This window comes from Bactrocera neohumeralis, chromosome 4, assembly GCF_024586455.1.
Source record: "Bactrocera neohumeralis isolate Rockhampton chromosome 4, APGP_CSIRO_Bneo_wtdbg2-racon-allhic-juicebox.fasta_v2, whole genome shotgun sequence".
NCBI lineage: Eukaryota > Metazoa > Arthropoda > Insecta > Diptera > Tephritidae > Bactrocera > Bactrocera neohumeralis.
The window spans coordinates 9,759,796-9,778,856 of record NC_065921.1 but is presented as its reverse complement, the minus strand read 5'-3'; the positions used below and the strand labels follow the sequence as shown (position 1 = coordinate 9,778,856).

General features: G+C 35.4%; 2 protein-coding genes across 4 annotated transcripts in view; both read left to right on the top strand.

Moving 5' to 3' along the window:
- The window catches only part of LOC126754776 (sialin), a 441,635-nt gene that overhangs the window by 267,801 nt on the left and 154,773 nt on the right, over nucleotides 1-19,061 (top strand). The window lies entirely within an intron of this gene.
- LOC126754793 (ion transport peptide-like) overlaps nucleotides 1-19,061 on the top strand; it is a 103,263-nt gene that overhangs the window by 18,093 nt on the left and 66,109 nt on the right. Inside the window, exons 1-2 of one of the 3 annotated variants that reach the window (XM_050466916.1) lie at nucleotides 109-457; nucleotides 5,297-6,455. The exons of 1 other annotated variant lie outside the window; for it this stretch is intronic. In XM_050466916.1, coding sequence (XP_050322873.1) covers nucleotides 6,375-6,455 — 81 coding nt within the window. In that variant the 5' untranslated portion in view covers nucleotides 109-457; nucleotides 5,297-6,374. Of the gene's footprint in view, nucleotides 1-108; nucleotides 458-5,296; nucleotides 6,456-19,061 lie in introns of those variants that run through there. One more of the 3 variants, XM_050466917.1, reaches the window with a different exon arrangement.

Sequence of the window (19,061 nt, the reverse complement as noted above, 5' to 3'; positions counted from 1 at the left end):
GGAAAGTGCGCGCGTACGCAACTGAACATACACGCACACATATCTGCATGTATGTATGTACATACATATACCAGTTTCATAAAAAAGAAATAAAATTAAAAAAGCTTAAGTAAAAATAAAAGTTGCTTATGTTTGCTGTCAACCTTTTGTGCCGTCAAGTGTAGCGAAAATCATTTTCTTCGAAAATTTATTGCAGTCCATGAGCCGATAGTCAGTCGGTGGATATAGTCGGCGCACTTGCACAATTTTGAGCGACATTGGAATTTCGTCAAGCCAGAAATCAAATAAAAAATATAAAATACAAAAAACGCGAGAACAAAAAATCAAATAAAACGCAAATGTCTGGGAACTTCGGCGTCGCGCTAAGAGAATTTATTTAATTGCTTGTTTTTATAAGCTATAAAGTTGTGCGGATTAAAAATAGTCGCCGTAAAATGGCTAAGACGCAAAGGGGAAGGTAAAACAAGGCGTACGAGCCTCTTGTGAATGATGCGTGGAAATTTTTGGAAAATTAATTGCGACGTGGAAACGCAAAACGTTTGCTTCTGCGATTGCAACATAGCTTAGAATGCTAAAAAATATTTATTTCTTGCTTAACTCAGAAAAAATAATGAAAAACAGCACGTTACTATGTAATGTTGTGAAAATCGGTTCTTTAACCTTTTCCTTTTATTATTAATAACTCACATACGATTTTCCAGTCATTCCGACTAATTGAACGAGAAATCTAATGCTTTGTAGCTGAAAATGTCGATCTTCTCTCTCTTTTTACGCGATTAAAGCCGAGTCGAAATCGAAATGTCGCTCATTGCCTATTAATAAGTTATTTTTGTTAATTTATTAGTATTTCAAATACACAATCAATCAGGTTAGCGCTGCTGATCAGCAAGGTAAATCTGCCCGAGCCTAAAACGCATTCGACTCAGGGTTCCTTTTTAGGTCACATTAATGACCGATCACCTAACTTCAAAAAATAAGATTTTTATTTGAAACCTTACTGTTGTAACCTCGTGCTTTTGGAGTTTTGTTTTGAGCGAAGATCATATTTCTTCTGGCACCACTCTCTGACATTGAGCTCAGTTATTATACCAGAAGAAAATTATTCTAAGTTTACTGAGATCTTCGTTTGAGTTTAAATTTAATTTCGGTCATTTATTGCAATTGCTTAGACCGTTGTGTACTACTTTTATAAATGGAGATCTGTGGAGTGATAGATAGGTTAATGGGTATTCGACACCGACACAGCTTCACAAAGGAGAACTTAAAAATTTGGGATTAATACTGTTCATCTCTTAAGGCCGCGTCAAAATAGGTACGTTGATTTCGTAGCGGAAATGCGATCTTTTCTTACCAAACGGAGCTTCTGCAAATACAAAAAAGATAAAAGATACGACTCTCTTCTGTGTAAGAGGTTTGGTTTACTAGATACTTATCATATCTCCACTGTATGCAGATTATATGCAGCGGAGATCAATCACCGTATCATCAATCGCCGTATCTACATATAGAAACTGCTTTCGAGTCTGTTAAAAACTAAAAAGAATTTCCCAAATTATTTGCTATCTACTTCTGCAAAGACGTGTAGTTAATATAACGGAATTCACTAAAGTTTCCTAGTGTCGTCCAGAAGTTTTTGCAATTCCTGCGATTATTGCTCGTTAAGGCACATTAAATAAATATCCACATAAAAAGTAGTAGATGGAGAGAAATGGTTAAAGACCTAAACAAAAAGCATCAAAAATGTGTGTGAACTCGTGAAAATAATCAGCACTAAAATCAAAGTAAAATGACGCGAGTTTAAATATGCACACAGACAGTACAAGACAAAAGTATTCGTACAATATGATATTTTTACTTCTATAGAGACCCTAGACCATGTAAAAAATTCTAAAACAGTTTTCAGTGGTGAAAACTATTTTGCTTTAATTACTAGTTTCTCTTTCTAATGCCTACTCTGCTCGCTTATCATTTATAATTGTAATTCTCAACAGCCATACAAACAGCTTCTGCAGACGACGTCTGGTAAGATTCCCAATCTTACAGCATGATGACGAATAGGGCAATGGCTTGTTAAAAGTCTCACGACTAGGGAGAGATTAGCCTTACTGAGGGCAGAGATCTAGATCTCCTGCGATCAATCTTGGGCCAAAAGGCTTTGGCGACTGCGCAAGTACCTAGTGTTGGCCAAGCTTCCGCGAGGCCCAGCTAACCAGTAGTAGGACACAAGAAGATGTGGGAGCACCGACCCGCTGCCGTTCTACCGATAGCAGCTCTAGGGTGCATTTTCTTGCTAGCTCATCAGCTTTGCAATTACCTGCGATTCCGCTATGGCAAGGCACCCATACCAGTCTTATCACAAAGACTCTCGTTGCTATTGATAGCGAGGCGAGGCACTCTTTGACCTGCCCTGAAAGCACTGTTAATGTGTTCAATGCTAATATCGCCGCTCTACTATCTGAGTGAATGGTCACTTCTCTAAAGGAAGATGCACTCCGGATCAGCAAATCTACTGCTACCTTGATGGCTGCAACCTCAGCCTGGAAGACACTGCAATAGTCAGGTAGTCTGAAACTGGAGTTGATAGAGAGCTTCCGACCGTAAACCCCTCCACCAACCTTCTCCCAAGCATAGATCCATCTGTAAAGAAGTTCACTGGCTCTCTCCTCTCCTCCTTCTTCCCATCCATAACTCCCTCGTCGGTATATGGGCAGAGAAGGAGCCGCCAAGGTTCGGCAATAATCGATGAAAAACTTGGTAAAGATATCTCATGAAATGAAAAAGCTTTCCATTCATCAGCAATTCCGATAAATGAGCTGCTGGAAGGTGAGAGAAGGTCGGGTATAAAAATTCAAGACATTGATGAAAAACTGAGAAGCTGTTCGGATATGTACAGATAGATGGACGGAATGACAGATAGACGAAAATGGCTAAATCGTCGGCTGTTGTTAATATATGTACATATACATATGTATGTATGTATGTTTTATATGGCGCTGTTTCTTCTGGTTGTTACAAACCCTTAATATACCCTGTTCAGGGTATGAGTATACTGAATTTAATACATTTTTCATAAACCGTCTTTTGTGAAACACTGTAATCACTATACACTTGTACACACTGTAACATCAACTGACATTTGACAGTTGATCGAGCGAAGTTACGCTCTTTCACATTCGCTACCAACGTTGTACAAGCACACACAGAGTATAAAATAAATATGTATGTATATATAAATTATGTACTTATGTATCATACATATGTACATACTATATGTATGAATGTATTTGACCGAACTAATCTAAATAGCTTCGGGGGCAAGTAGCCTGGCACTGAATGTCACTGCTCTAGCGGCTCCTGCTCAACTATGCACATTACATACATACATAAACACACATTTTCACGCATATGCTCACATATTAATGGGCATAAAACAAAAAGCTCACAAAATAAAATGCCATGAACTATGCGTAACGCAAACAAATCAACAAATATAATGATGAATATGCATAAAGGCTGGACAATAGCACAGTAGTGCTATCCATATACATATTTGTGTGTGTTTGTGTGTGTACTTATCGTAAGTGTATATCGGTGATATTAAAGTCACTCGAGTCAGCAAATTTTTGAATGTGTACATACATTCATACATTCATACATACACACATACACACACATTTGTGCTGCAATTGTGGCAAATGAAGGCAAATGATAAAAATACGAAAAAAATAAAGCAAATAATGATCAAAAGAAAATAAGCAATAATAACGAAGCAAATAAATTAGTGAGAAAGCACAAACAAGCAAACAAACATATTTGCATGCCAAATAAAGTCTTGGTGGCAAAAGTGAAATAATTTATTATGTCACACAAACACACATACATAGCGGTAAATGATACAAAATCAGAATCTCGTGATAATATTTAATGTGTAATTGCCTGTTTGTGATTGTCAGCACTCGTGTGGCAATTGCTCGTTTTTTGCGGCTCTTCTGCTGCTCGTTTTTGTTGTACAATGTTGTGTATATTTTGTGTGCCTTTTGTTGTTGCGATCGCACGCAACCGCTCGCCGGTCAATCGGTTCCTACACTCGCCTGTTCGTTTCAAGTTTAGTCAGTTATTTATTTATTTAATAGATTTTTCGGTGTATCTCGTGCCCAGTAACCATTAACTAACTCGATAAATTCAGCACAGCAAAGCACGTATTAATAGAAGTGTTATACATAGCAGTATTAAATGAAAGTTGCTAAATAATTTTTCTCACGCATCATTCGCTTGAGTGGTCTGTACCTCACGCACACCAACGCATACACACGTATGTGGAATTTATAAATTTATATAGAGATACACAGCGGGTCAAAATAATAGTTACATCGAAGAATCTCAATGTCACTGAGATATTTTAGATGATATTTGGTTATGTTAGGTGTAAGATATACACATAAGACCTCACGTGAGTAATTGACTGATCCTGAACATTGCCTTTGAAAAAGATAACGTAGATTCAAATCGACTTTTAGAAAAAAAGTTTCTATGTGAAAAATTTCACACCTTGTTGAAGAACTTCAACATGACCCCCCATTTTTGAATAACGTAGTCGTAAACAGGTGACGAGTCATGGAACTTTGAGTATGATCTCGAGACAAATCTTCCGAGTGCCTCACGCCGGCGTCTCCCCGCCCTAAAAAGCAAGAATGAGCAAATCCAAAGTGAAAATGATGCTCATTGTCTTTATTGACTTCAAAGGCATCATCCACCATGAATTTGTTCCTCGTGAACGAACCGTCAAGGCCAAGTTTTACATAGAAGTCTTTAAGATACTCAAACGAAGGGTCAATCGGGTCCGAAAAGACATCGCAGCCGTTTTGAAGTTGTGCCACGACAACGCCTCGGCTCACACCGCTTTTCTTGTGAACAGCGCTGCATCGACGCAGAAGAAGCCTATTTGAAAGTTTTTAAAGAATTGTAACGATTGGCTCAATAATTTTTTTAAATCGACTCAGTCCTATTACTTTCCGGACAAACCCTGTATACTTTATAGGGGTCTGACGTTTCCTTTTGGGTTTTAAAATATTCGTAGCAAGCAAAAACCATAAAAAAAACAATTCCTTAAGTTTATTTACGAAGCGATAGAACAGAAATTTTAAATTAATTTAATGCTAGTATATTAAGTTACTAGATTGTCTCGAGAGAAAAGTCTAGTGGCAACAAATAAGGTGTTGCTATCATTTTGAGCCGCTGTGTCATTTCTACTCCAAATATTCGAGATATAAAAATTGTATATGTATGTAATTCGTAGAGGAGCCAACGCATTCGCATATTGACTGCAATTGTTGCTAGTCACCCGCATACAATACAACAACAACAAGCGCAATTGACATTTACAAATGTGTAAGTGTACGTTTTGTGAGCTTGAAAGCACACATGTGAAGCAGACAACGAACATAGTTGACAACAAACAAACACACATTTGAATGCACGCTCTGATACAGCAACAAACACGAGTCGGGAAACGCGCGATGTTCAAGACTTTGATTTACGCAATTTTCGTTCGCAAGAAAAGTACTTCCGCTGCCGACGGCAACAACAACATACAAATCAACACCAACGCCAACATCAACAACAACAATTGTATCATCGGCAACGCTAATATTAGCTTTGGCATTCTTATAGGCGTTGCCATTGCAATTTTAAACGCCAACATTCGTTACGCGCCTGCACCGACAATTGCCACTTAAGTGTAGAATACGAGAAGTTCCAATACACATAAATACGTTCGTCGAAGTTCAGCACCCCAAGGAAGTTGCATACGGTTTGATTTCGTTGCGACGCTTTTGTATAAAAAAATCAACTTGATGTATCAGCTGTGCCGATTGTATCAACGCACACACAAAGATTTAACAAAAGTTCATACAAAATGGCGATTAATAACACCACCCGATCGACGACGACTAGAGAGGCGCTACGATAAACGTTACGAAGTGAGTGTCACCGTCAACGAGTGATTTGAAAAAATCTCGACGAAAAAGAATTTTTAAATTTATATACAAATATTAGCGCAGTTATATGCGAAAGTAGTGCGTAAAGGAAAGAAAATATTACCAGTGCTGGTGCAGTTCCAAATATTAGTATAGTGTTGCAACATACGCCTGCTACGTAAATATTTAGTAGTGTTACTAAAAGAAAGAGTGTGTTGAATTATCCCAAAATTTAATTGGTTAAAAAATTATTGAATTAGAAAAGTGTAGCGCTAAGTTTTCGCTGGCTTTCGCTGTCAACCAGCCATTAGTGTTAGTGTAAAATACAGCAAAGAGTGAAATTAGCACTTAAAATCCTTTAATATTTCACCCAAAACAAAAACCAGTAAATTTTTCCTCATGTGGCATCCACTTGCACGAGACCTGGCTACACTCTTACAAGAAGCAGTGCAATACACACGCAACTTGGTTGTGTCTAAGGTAAGAAACAATGGGAACCTTCAAATTATTCAAGTTATTTATGCTTTTTTTAATATTACATATTTACACTTCACCGATAATACAAACAAGAAAAAACGTTAACTTCGGTTGCACCGAAGCTAAATACCTTCACAGGTGCATTTCTGATTGTAACTATGTGTTCAGTTTGTATGGCAGCTATATGCTATAGTTAACCGATCTGAACAATTTCTTCGGAGATTACATTGTTGCCTTAGAAAATAACATATACCAAATTTCGTGAATATATCTTGTCAAATGTGAAAGTTTTCCATACAAGTATTTGATTCCGATCGTTCAGTTTGTATGGCAGCTATATGTTATAGTGGTCCGATATCAGCCGTTCCGACAAATGAGCAGCTTCTTGAAGAGAAAATGACGTTTGCAAAATTTCAAAACGATATCTTAAAAACTGAGGGACTAGTTCGTATATATACAGACAGACAGACAGACGGACAGACAGACGGACATGGCTAAATCGACTCAGCTCGACATACTGATCATTTATATATATACTTTATGGGGTCTCCGACGATTCCTTCTGGGTGTTACAAACTTCGTGACAAACTTAATATACCCTGTTTAGGGTATAAAAAGGGTTCATCATTATCACCATCTTTTGGCGCTACATCTCTTGTGAGCTGCGGCCTACTGCACATGCAACCTCCGGATGTCTCGGTTATCTGCGGTTAATATGAGTTAAAACAAGAAAAAGCAATAACCTCGGATGCACCGAAGGCATAATACTTTGTTCGAAGATTTTAGCGCTACCTTGCATAAAAAATCTTTGCCGTTTGAGTTTACTGAATAGTCAGAAGTCACACGAAGCTAAATCAGGCGAATATTGTGGTATTTCGCTAAAAAATCACGAAGAATTATTGCAGTATGCGACAGTGCATTTTCGTGTTGCAAAAACCCAGAGTTGTCGGCGCATAATTGCGGCCTTTTTTTCCGAATACCTATTTCCTTTTGACTGTTTGACCGGTCAGAAGCAATTCGGAGTGCCCCACATTTCGAAAATCGAAGAAAACTGTCAACCTAACCTTGATTTTTGACCTGCTTTGATGTGGTTTTTCTCATCTTTGCCACAATATTCGGCCCATTGATGGTCTATTTCCGGGTCGTAATTATAGAACCAAGAATTATCGCCATAATAATACGTTTCATGATATCCAGATAGTCGGAAAGCATTGTTTCACAGACGTTAACGCGTCCGCTGTTTTTCGAAAAAATTTTGTGATTTTGGAACAAATCGTTCTTTTACTTTTCTTTAGTCCAAATAATCTTTCAAAATGGTTTTCACTGATTCTTTCTATATTCCAACGATACCAGTAAGATCTCTGACCGTTAATCGTCGATTCATAAGCACCAATTCCTTTATTTTATTGACGTGATGATCATCACTTGATTTTGATGGTCGTTCTGGCCGTGGTTCGTCGTCAATGCGTTCTCGACCCTCTTTGAATAATTTGTGCCAATCAAAAACACTTGCTCTCGGTAAACAATTATTTCATTATATGCCTTTTCCAACATTCTGAACGTTTCGGCACCAGAAATTTTCTTCCGCACACAAAATTGAATGGAACTACTTTGTTGAATAATTTCACCCAGAGTAAAAATCGCCGAATTCACTTTATGTATTTCGGAAAGACAAATACGTATGTATGTACTAAACACTATTGATTATTTTGATGTGTCATTTGGCATAGATATCACTGACAGTCATGCCAACCTAGAAAAAAATTATTTCGACGAATGAGTTTTCACGCGAAATCTAAGTTTAAAAATCTTACTATTTTTTGCACACAGTAGTATGTATATATGTATGTATGTACTTATATAATTGATATTATATTTAATTGAAATTTTGTCATTTAATACCCTAAATGTCTTACCTAATTGACTTGTTTTTTCGTGGTATATATGTATATCGGAGTACAAGTACTAATACTGCATTAAATATTATTTTTAAATAAATTTTGTTCGGCTTAGTGGAATCAGAAGTTCAAAAAATATAAAGATGTACGATAGACCTTCCACTTATTTTATTGTACGCTTCGCTATCTTCTCAGCCTTACAACTTTAGTTGAAATTCTTGTATCTGATACAACTACAATATGTACGAGTACAAGAAAACTTGTTGCTAGGCCTCCAAAGAGTCAAATTTCTGCAGTCAATGAACTAAAATTTGTTTTCAAGAGCAAAAATTGGGTTAGTAAAAAAGGTCACTCATATTATTTATCTGATTCAAATCAAAGTGAAACTTTAGCAAATAATTTGCACAAGTGATGAGCGCTGTGCGAGCGTGAGTTGAATGAACTTGATTCACTACAAACCAAATTTGAATAAACGAGAACTGTGTGGCTTAAGATTCCAAGTCGAATGTATGTATTTCGAGTAAACTTTTTGATAGCCGAAAACTTTAACTTTAGTGCTGGCTTGACAATTCACTCACTGCGGTCCATTTGCTGTATTCAAGACCAGAAACTCTTTTTTCACGTTCATTTGTGTTTGCTCTACGCGATAACAATTGAAAGTCACATTTGCTTGGAAGACATATTAGCAACTTTATTATAAATATGAAGGTTTTTATGCTAATTTCTAGATATCTGGGCTGGATTAATACAAGTATTTACTTTCAAATTTAGTTCTTGGTTGCGATTCAAGACGGACACTCCCATTTGACATATTGTCATAGTCTACTTGTTAATAACCTAATTTGCATTTTTTTCAAGTTATTATCGAGTCAATATTATGTATTTGCATTTAGTTTGGATATTTTTGCGACGATTTGCTGCAATTGTAGGCATTGATTATCTTGATATGAAATATTGATTGATTTGAGGTGTTTTAGCATTTAATTTACTTTGTCTATGTTTACCTTTTTACATATTCGAAAACGTAGTAAGTTCGAAAAGTGTGAAGCGCAGCAAATTCGTTACTTCTTAGATATTCTCGTAATTATTCAAAACACTTTTTGATAAGAGACGATTGCAAGGTTAAAATTTTGGGGTTTGTGGTTGAAATTTAATACAAAAATTTGTATATCTCAAGTAAAAAACACTTTTCATTAATTTTTACCATCATAATTGAAGTACTACCTTGCGGTGGCAAATATATGTTACAAGGTTCTAGTTATTTCCTATTTATTTTTAGTACTGTGCGTAAAAATAGCACCACATATGAAACTTAAAAAGGAAATTATTTAATTTAATGAGGGTAATTGTGTTAAGGGCGCACACTTCCGCAGCGTCACCAATTTCCGCAGTGAATCAGAGACGTTTTAAAAAATGTAGCGCACTTAACATATGTACATATGTATGTAGTCATATGTTTGCTTAGCGCATTGAGCATGTGAGGAAGTAAAGTGTACTTTCCAATGCTCAAATATTAATGCGTTAAAATTTAAGAAGACTTTGTCGGGCTGTGTGTGTTAATACATATATGTATGTATAACAAATATATTTATGTATATTAGGGTTTATGTGCTAGGCAACTGAGTAAAAGATATTAAATAAATGATGCATTCATCATCGGCATTAAAATAAATATACAAAGGTACATTGGTATTATTCTCCATGGCTTTGCAACTTTAAGTAATTTTCAGAAGAAAAGTGTTTGTTGTTAGCCCAAAGTATTTCCTATGTCAGTTATTATTATTATTACTTAGGGTTTGTTACATCCCGAACAGGGTATATTAGTTTACATACCCAGCAGGAAACGTCGGAGATCCTATAAAATATATATATACATATATAAATTATCAGGGTTATGAGCTGCATCGATTTAGTCATGTCCGTCTGTCTGCCAGTATACTACATATGAAAATAGTTCATCGAACTGGTTTTTTGCACACGTACTTTCCTCCCCAAGAAGTTGCTCATTTGTTGAAACAGTCGATATCAGTCCACTATAGTTAATAGCTGTCCCACAATCCGATCGATCAATTTGGAAAATGTAAAAAATTTTATTTGAGCCGATATATTCGCGAATATTGGAAAAAGTCTAACGGTGTGATATCACACGATCTTGGTGACCAGTCGACCGACCCTAAACGTGAAATTATCTGCTCACCGAAGTGTTCTCTCAATAAATCCATTGATTGGTGCGATGTGTGGTAAGTGGCGCCGTCTTGTTGTCGCCGAGATCAGGAGCTTTAATTTCAGGCGTCAAATAATTGCTATATACGGCCGCCATTGGCGTTCACTTTCACACCGGCAACATTTTTGAAGAACTATGGACCGATGATTCCATCTCTTCATCTCAAATGCAGCAATTTAGTTTGTTTACATACTCATTGAGCCAGAAATGAACCTCATCGCTGAAGGAAATTTGGTTCGAAAACGTCGCATCTTCTTGGAACTTTTCAAGAGACCATATAGTCAAGCGATGTCGCTTGGGAAGGTCGAGTGGCTTCAGTTCTTGCACAAGCTGTATTTTCTACGCTTTCAATTTAAGATCTCGACGTAAAATGCGCCAAGTCGTTCCATACGTCAGTCCGAGTTGTTGCGAACGGCCCCGAATCGACACTATACGGTCTTGAGCGGCTATATTACAAGTATATTCGCTCCGTACTGGACTTAGTCTATCCAGTCGAATATTATCCAATAATAAATGCTGGCTCCAAAGATGGGTGATGGTGTTGCAAATAGTACGCTCAGTAGGCCGCGTGAACTTGAATTTCGTAATAAAGTTGAACAATTCGTAAACAAAGGTACAGGCGTAAGTCTTTCCATGATGAAATGCCAAACAATATTGAACAAAAATAACATGACAGCTTGACACTACTCACGCGTGATCTTTAAAAAAAATGCTATTGGAAAAGTACCTCTACTTGTATCACCCTTTATAAGAAATGCACCTGTGAAGCATGCTTTCGCTTCGGTATAGCCAAAGTTAACGGTTTTTCTTGTTTGACATTAATTTAATTTTTCTCTTAGCGTAAATTTCAGTTGAGGATAATTTTTTTAATCATAACTTGCTTAAATCTTACGCGCTATGAAACACGTTATGATCGCTTTTAAACATTAAATCTCTGGGGATTTACTATATGTCGTAACTGCAATACTTTATGATTTATAATTACTTAAGTACATGCTATTGAAAGGTAATTCGTGTTTCGTTGTATTTAAGAGTGCTACTTTACAATCCATGTTTAGACAGAAAATCACAGTTAACAGCGAATTTATAGACTATTGTATAAATTAGAAACTAATTAATTATTGGGAAAAGTATTAAATTATTCAAAAACAATTAAGCAATAAAAACTAAGTTAAATTTTATTTACTCACATGAGATCTGCTTACGTGGTTGCTTTGTAGGTAGCAAGTAGGTAGGTCACTGCTTACGAAACTTATTCGATTCTAGTGAAACTAGAATGAAAACAACTTAAATTAAAAGCATGATTCTTGTGTGAGTGCTTTTTCTAATGGAAATATGTATATTTAAATTCATAATGTCAAATGAAGCTTTTTGAATTTTTTGAATTTTTTTTTGTTTTACAATCTATTATCATTATAATATTGGGTAGTCGAACAAGTCTTTTCGTATTTTGTCAATAGATGTCGTTGCAGCCGTATATCTTCAATGCTACCCATCACATTGTGTCATACCATATAATGTTGGAAAGGTGAGGTTTTAAGCTCCATTTGACCAAAACAAATTAAATTCGGGAAGTTAAAAAAAAATTACAGCAGTTCAAAAATGAGTGAAAATAGTGAAGAAATTCGCTATATTTTAAAATTTTTGTATAAAAAAGGGAAGAATGCCACGCAAGCCACCAATGAAATTTGTGAAGTTTACGGAGATGATGCTGTATCAGTTCATGTAGCGCAACTTCATGGTTCGCTCGCTTCGCTCTCTAGCGGAAAAATGAAAAAAAAAAAATAAGTTGAAGTTTGATTAGAAATACGAAAGGACTTTTTCGACTATCCAATATTTAGGTATGATGTGTAAAAGCTTGTTAATATTTAAAGATGTTTAACTTCCCAATTAAAATACTGAAATAATAATTAATAAAACAATTAACAATAATAATATAAAATAATTAATAAATTAATTAATAAAACTAATTATTTAAACACTTGTCGATTAAGAATTCTCCTACCAGCTATCAGTAAATCCAAAAAATTTCCTATAGGGTATCCGTTTTCGCTCATAGACACACAGTTTCTTCTAAGTACACAGTTCATATAAATATTTACCTGTCATGCTGTATTATTTTCAATGTAGGTGGTCGTGTAAATTTACTCCAACACTACTACCACTGCGGTACAGGCTTTTAATAGAAGGTTTCGCTATAATAAACTGTTTTATAGTATGATAATTTCAGATAATTGAGATATGAAGTGTTATTGACAATTACTGTTTTAATTACTAGTAAGTGTTTATATCTTTTTTAATATCTTTAATTCTAAAAGAATATACGAAATAGAAAAAAAGAAGAAAAAACGTTAACTTCTGTTGCTAAAAGCTATAAAACACTTCACAGTTGCATTTCTTATATCAAAAGCGTATAAAAAGGTCTTTATCATTCTTTGGAACGACCAGTTTGTAGGGCAGTTATATGCTATAGTGGTCCGATCTCAACAATTTGTTCTCAGATTATAGTGCTACTTCAGATAATAACAATTTTGTGAATATATCTTTGCAAATAAGAAAGTTTTCCATACAAGAACTTGATTTTTAATGATCAGTTTGTATGTGAGCTATAGCTTACAGTGGTCCGATATCAGCAGTTCGGAGAAGAGAGCAGCTTCTTGATGAAAAAAGTACGCATGCAAAATTTCAGAACGATATCCCAAAAACTCATGTGACTATATAGAGACGGATATGGCTAAATTGACTCAGCTCGTCACGCTGATCATTTATACTATATATGTACTTTTATATATTTTTTATGGCATCCGCCATTCCTTCTGCATGTTATAAACTTCATTATAAGCTGAATATCCTCTGTTCTGTATATAAATAAGAAAAATATACATAATAAATAAAGGTATGTAGTATATTTAGTGCATTGTACATGGCGTATACGCAACCTGCCAATCATGACGGCAGCGGTGGCGAACATCAAGCAAAGAAACTCACTTGTTCCAGCTTATTTCCATATAAAGTACTTAAGATCAACATACATATAAATACATACATATGAACGTAGATACATACATACCGTTAGTAACAAATATTTGATATAAAAGTCTTATGTTTTTACAATATTTAAGCGAACAGTTGAGTTCTGCATGAAATGCGCACTTTTCATTCACCTGCAATATATCCAGCTATTAATTTCTATACAAACGCGAATATCTGTGTGTATGCATGTATACGGTATATTTGTAATCATTTACACATTTTATCTCAAAGTCGCTGCTTAATAACCGTCAAGTACGGTTATGAGTATGTCGTTGAGATATGTGCGCTATTTGCATTTACAGTTCCGCGCTGGTTGTTATTAGTGTTTTTGTTGTTGTCGCCGTTCCGTCGCAAAAACTGTAATTAACATTGCGCGCTTAGCAATTGTTGCTAAAATTAGAAACACAAATGTAAGGTGGACCTATGTGCGAGGCGAACCATATGTAAAACTTGAAATTACCGCCAGCTGTTGAGTGGGCGTGGTTACACTTGAATTTAGGCATTTTAAATATTTCAGATAAGTATGTTTGCCATTTTTTGGTAAGAATTTCGGAAGCTTAAACTAAAAGACGAACCAAATACATACATAAGTATGATATACTTGTATATATTTATATCGTCAACTAAAATGCAAAATAACGTAACATCACTTTTCATAAATTTACAGGCAAAGGAAAAATTATACAATATAATATGTAGAAGCCACTCATATTGAAACAAAATTTGAGTTTTGGTTATAAAATGGTTATATAATGGTTATATTTGACAAATATTTTGGTTATAAAATGGTTATATAATGGTTATATTTGACAAATATTTTGGTTGTAAAATGGTTATATATTGGTTATATTTAACAAATGTTTTGGTTATGAAATGGTTATATACCGGTTATATTTGACTGAAATTATTAGTATCGAGCTTGAGCATAAATAAAACAAGTTACAAACGGCAAACTGATTTATGTCAACTGTTTCTGTCACAGAAAAAGAGAGCAATATGCAGAGCGCCGTTAGTTGGCAGATTCACGGCGATCAACTTGTGATCATACAGTCATTTTAATATACATATGTATATATATATTTACATACACGATCATATATAGATATAAGTATCTGTATGCATTGCTATTATTAAACACGTTAGTTTTACTTTCCAGCGCTTTCATGAAGATGACTTTCAATTTATTTCTGTTTTGTGTTTCTTACAAAAAATCTCTGCTAAAATGACTGCAATTACGGAGAGCGGTAAAGATAAACTTTTAATTGTTCAGATTATTTCAGGTTCAAGCCGGCTTTCGAATGCTGTGCACTTTATAAGCAAAGGAAACGCTGAGTAATGTGTGATTAAATATTCGCTTTTTGTCGGCTCCGAACACGAAATAACAAATAGTGCTACTATTTATACATTATAAGATATTTACATACATATGAGTTAGTACTTATACATACTTATGTAGTACAGGAAGGCACTTACATACAAAATAATGCTCGTAAAATGATTGCACTCAAACGGCATAGAACAACGGTATTTTAATTGAATGACACTTGAAAGTTCGATGGTGAAAGAGAGTCCATTCGTTACAACGATATTGTCAACTGTCTAGACCTCTCCAACGCAATCGCGCCGAATGTTTTTACTCTGATTTATGAAATAATGTACGAAACTAGTTTCTATTGGCGACCGATGTGTACTTAACCTACAAATCTTGAGTAATGGAAATGTTGGCTCTCCGCGAAGAGCAACTTTATGTTATAAATTGCAGTGACATGTATTTTTATTAGAGAAAGCACAGTGGTGGCCTAGTGGGTAGCTCTACTACAATAGACCTGAGGTTGCGGGGCATTCCTTATTTATTTATCTAACTCAAAAGTTCTTTCTCTGGGTTCTCAACTACAATCGGTATAGAATTTGAGGTGCTATTATAAAAGTTAATTTTCTGATAAATGCTATCCAAAATAATACAATATACTGATAGACTAGGTTAGGTCGATCAAAAAAAAAAAAAAAAATAAATAAAAACGGATCCACCTTTGATAGCTGAAGCAGTCGGCCACTTGGGGTTCCTAAACATGTAATAGTATTGACTGAAAATACTATCAAAAATCTAAAAGTAGCTTTGACTTGCCACAAATTTGTTGAAACGGCTGATAAAAATTCCGGCTATTCGGTCATGTTCGATTTATAAGATATTACTGCTGAGATGTTTCAACTTCAGTTTCACAAAAGCTAAATAATTCGGGAGAAAATGACTGGATGTTTCAATCGCACCTTCCTCCATATAACTTGGAAAGTTAGCGTCCGACAAAATTTTTTAGTTTTAATGCATGCAAGCATATTGCGCAATGAGCAGGAAACTCCGACGATTGCGGCCAGATGAACCTTACTGAGAGCAAGCTCTTCGGTGGAGCAGATCCACTTCTGCACTAAGGCAAAGAAATATTGCATCGAACATGAGGAAGTTATTGACCAGAGCCTGTTAAGTTTACGCAAAGACCAGAAGTCCAGCGCTAGAACAAAATTACAACGGAGACCCAAGTCGTTCCTAATCCAATGAAATCTGAACAAAGATGCCAAAAACCCATATTTTCGACGAAAATTATGATACCTGCTTGGCAAGAATTTCTTCTTGAATTGCTCTCAAATAAAAAATAAGTGCAATTTCCGCCAGTACTTACCCATATCGAATTAAACAGCCTTTTCTAACTTATCGTTTTTGTTTTAATATCTCGTAATCTTCGGATTGATTAGTCAACGAAATACTGGGAACTTATCTTCATCAGTGATCTAAATACTAAATAAGTTCAAAGCCTTAATAAATCAACTGATGAGAACACCGTCATTATTTAATGAGAAATCTAAGATAAGAAAAATCTAAGAAATTGCCAATAACACTGAGTAATTTGCAATATTTGTGTAATTATTTATTAATAACAATTTGAATATATGTATATGTATATATATATACAGATATATAGTATTTTAATAAATATTTTTATATCACAAACAACCTTGATCGATATATCCAACAAATGATGTAAATATATCTTTTTTGTACTTTAAATTACAGTTGAATGTAACAAATATGGCATTGATTACTTAATTCATGGGTTCCCAAACTGCTAGGGATCCACAAATTTAATTTATTATTATTTTTATTAACTATGCATTCCATAAATTTTGGTTGTTTTAGAATATACTTGGCAGATTACTTAATGCAGGGGCTCCTAAACTGCTATGGGACCGCTCGGGCACAATTTCAATTTAAAAACTATGCATTCCTTAAATTTTGGTTGCTTTAGAATATTCTTAACAGCAATTATTAAAGCCTATATACATATGTATTATTATTATCTAATTTCCATGTTGAAGTCCTTTTCCCGGCTAAAAAAATAGCTATAAATTTTTTTTGAAGATAGCTTATTTGGAAATTAGCAAATCAAAGTAAGAATACTACTTCTTTTCATAAAACTTCTTCAATCATAAATTATATCAATCAATAAAGTGTTTGTGAACCGCTGACTTAGAGAGCCAGCGCAAATAAAAACAAAACAGACGCGTTCTAGTCAAAGCATTTGACGTCACAATCGTTATGACAAATGACAGAGCCGCTGCGACCCAGTTCTGGCCAGCTCGGTGCTGTAAAATTCAGTTGATTTTCCCCTCAATGACTTACCAAAATGGGCTTCTCGACGCAAATGATCAGCGCAAGCAGCCATTCTTCGCAGTATTACTTCTAAATGGAAAAGTACACATTGTGTTTTTAGGCGGCAGACCGATTGCCGCTCGGCAATTTTTTAATACGTAGCAACAATAAATTAATAATTACATTAGAATAACAAATTGCGAGTACTACTTGTCTGACTTGTGACTCAATTAATTGTCGCTGGAAATTAACATTAAATTATATTGCATGATCATTTGACGTGCAAATTGCAGGCAAACAAGCGAGCACGGCGAACAGGCACGCAAACGAACGTGCCAATGAATGAAGGAACGAGTGAATGGATCTGCGCCATCTACGCAATGCATTGTTGTTGCTGAGAAATCGGTATGTTTTTCAAATGTATATGAACTAAGAACGCAAGCAAATGCGAGCAATTCTCAATAGATTGTACATATGTACATTGCAGTGCGGCAAAGATCATTCGAGTGCCTGCAAATGTGGCAATTAAATGTTCGGAAATGATTCATTCAAAACAAATTGCAAAACACTTTAAGCGATTTCATAAGTTATTCCTGCGTTTGCATGGCTCGAACAATTTATTGCAACTTATGCATGAAAGTGCAAATATTGAACGCCTCTGACACAATAACCGTCTCGAACAGAAAATTTTCCGTGTCTCGGTATGCAAGTCAGATTCCTATGTTGTCTACGGCTAATTTCACTGAATTACACCATTCTCGAGTATTTCTATGACAAAAGGAATGCTTTAAGTTTTCGCTGTAAATTACATAAATTGTTTACCTTTTTTTCCCAATAAATTTTTTATGTTTTTTATTCACCAATATTGTAGCGTATTGATTTGCGATTTATCATGCATAGATCTGTACCTCTCAGTAGGCGTTTCAACCGAACAACAGCACCTGACTCGAATTCTTTGTATGCAATTAAAGGGGTCGCTAATCTTTTACTAATAATGGTACGTTACTTATAATTACTTTTCGGAATTTTTGTATTTTTCTAATCGTTATTAAGTTATTGGGGATTTTTTTGTGTGAGCATTTATTTTTAAATAACTAAGTTTCCGGAGAAGTCCAGTGGTTTTATGAGAACAATTGATTTGCTATAAAAAAATTTTACATTTCATCATTTCATACTCAATAATTTAGAAGAAGACAATTAAAATTGACTTTGAAGATCTTTGACACTTCTTCTTCTTTATTGGCGTAAAGTCGTCCTGCTTTTCGCTGTTTGGCGCCAATTGTGGATTCCAAGTGTAGCCAGTTCTTCTCCATCTGATCTCTCCAACGGAGTAGACCTAGCCTGCGTAGTCGCTGTCTCTTGATTTGCTGAACTGTCTCATAGTCGCCGTATATCTCGAGCAGCTAATCATACCATCGAATGCAGTACTCGACGTTGCCAATGTGCAACGGACCATAAATTTTCTGCAGAACCTTTCTCTCGAAAACTCGTAACGTCGACTCATCAGGGGTTGTCATCATCCATGCCTCTGCACCATATAGCAGGACGGGAATTATGAGTGACTTATAGAGTTTGGTTTTTGTTCGTCGAGAGAAGACTTTACTTTTCAATTGCCTACTCAGTCCAAAGTAGCACCTGTTGGCAAGAGAGATTTTGTGTTGAATTTCGAGGCTGACATTGTTGTTGGTGTTAATGCTGTAGAAAGAAGAACTAACGGCGCGGGTGTTGAGGCCAATGATATCAACATCATCGGCGTACGCCAGCAGCTGTACACTCTTATAAAAGATTGTGCCTGCTCGATTCAACTCTGC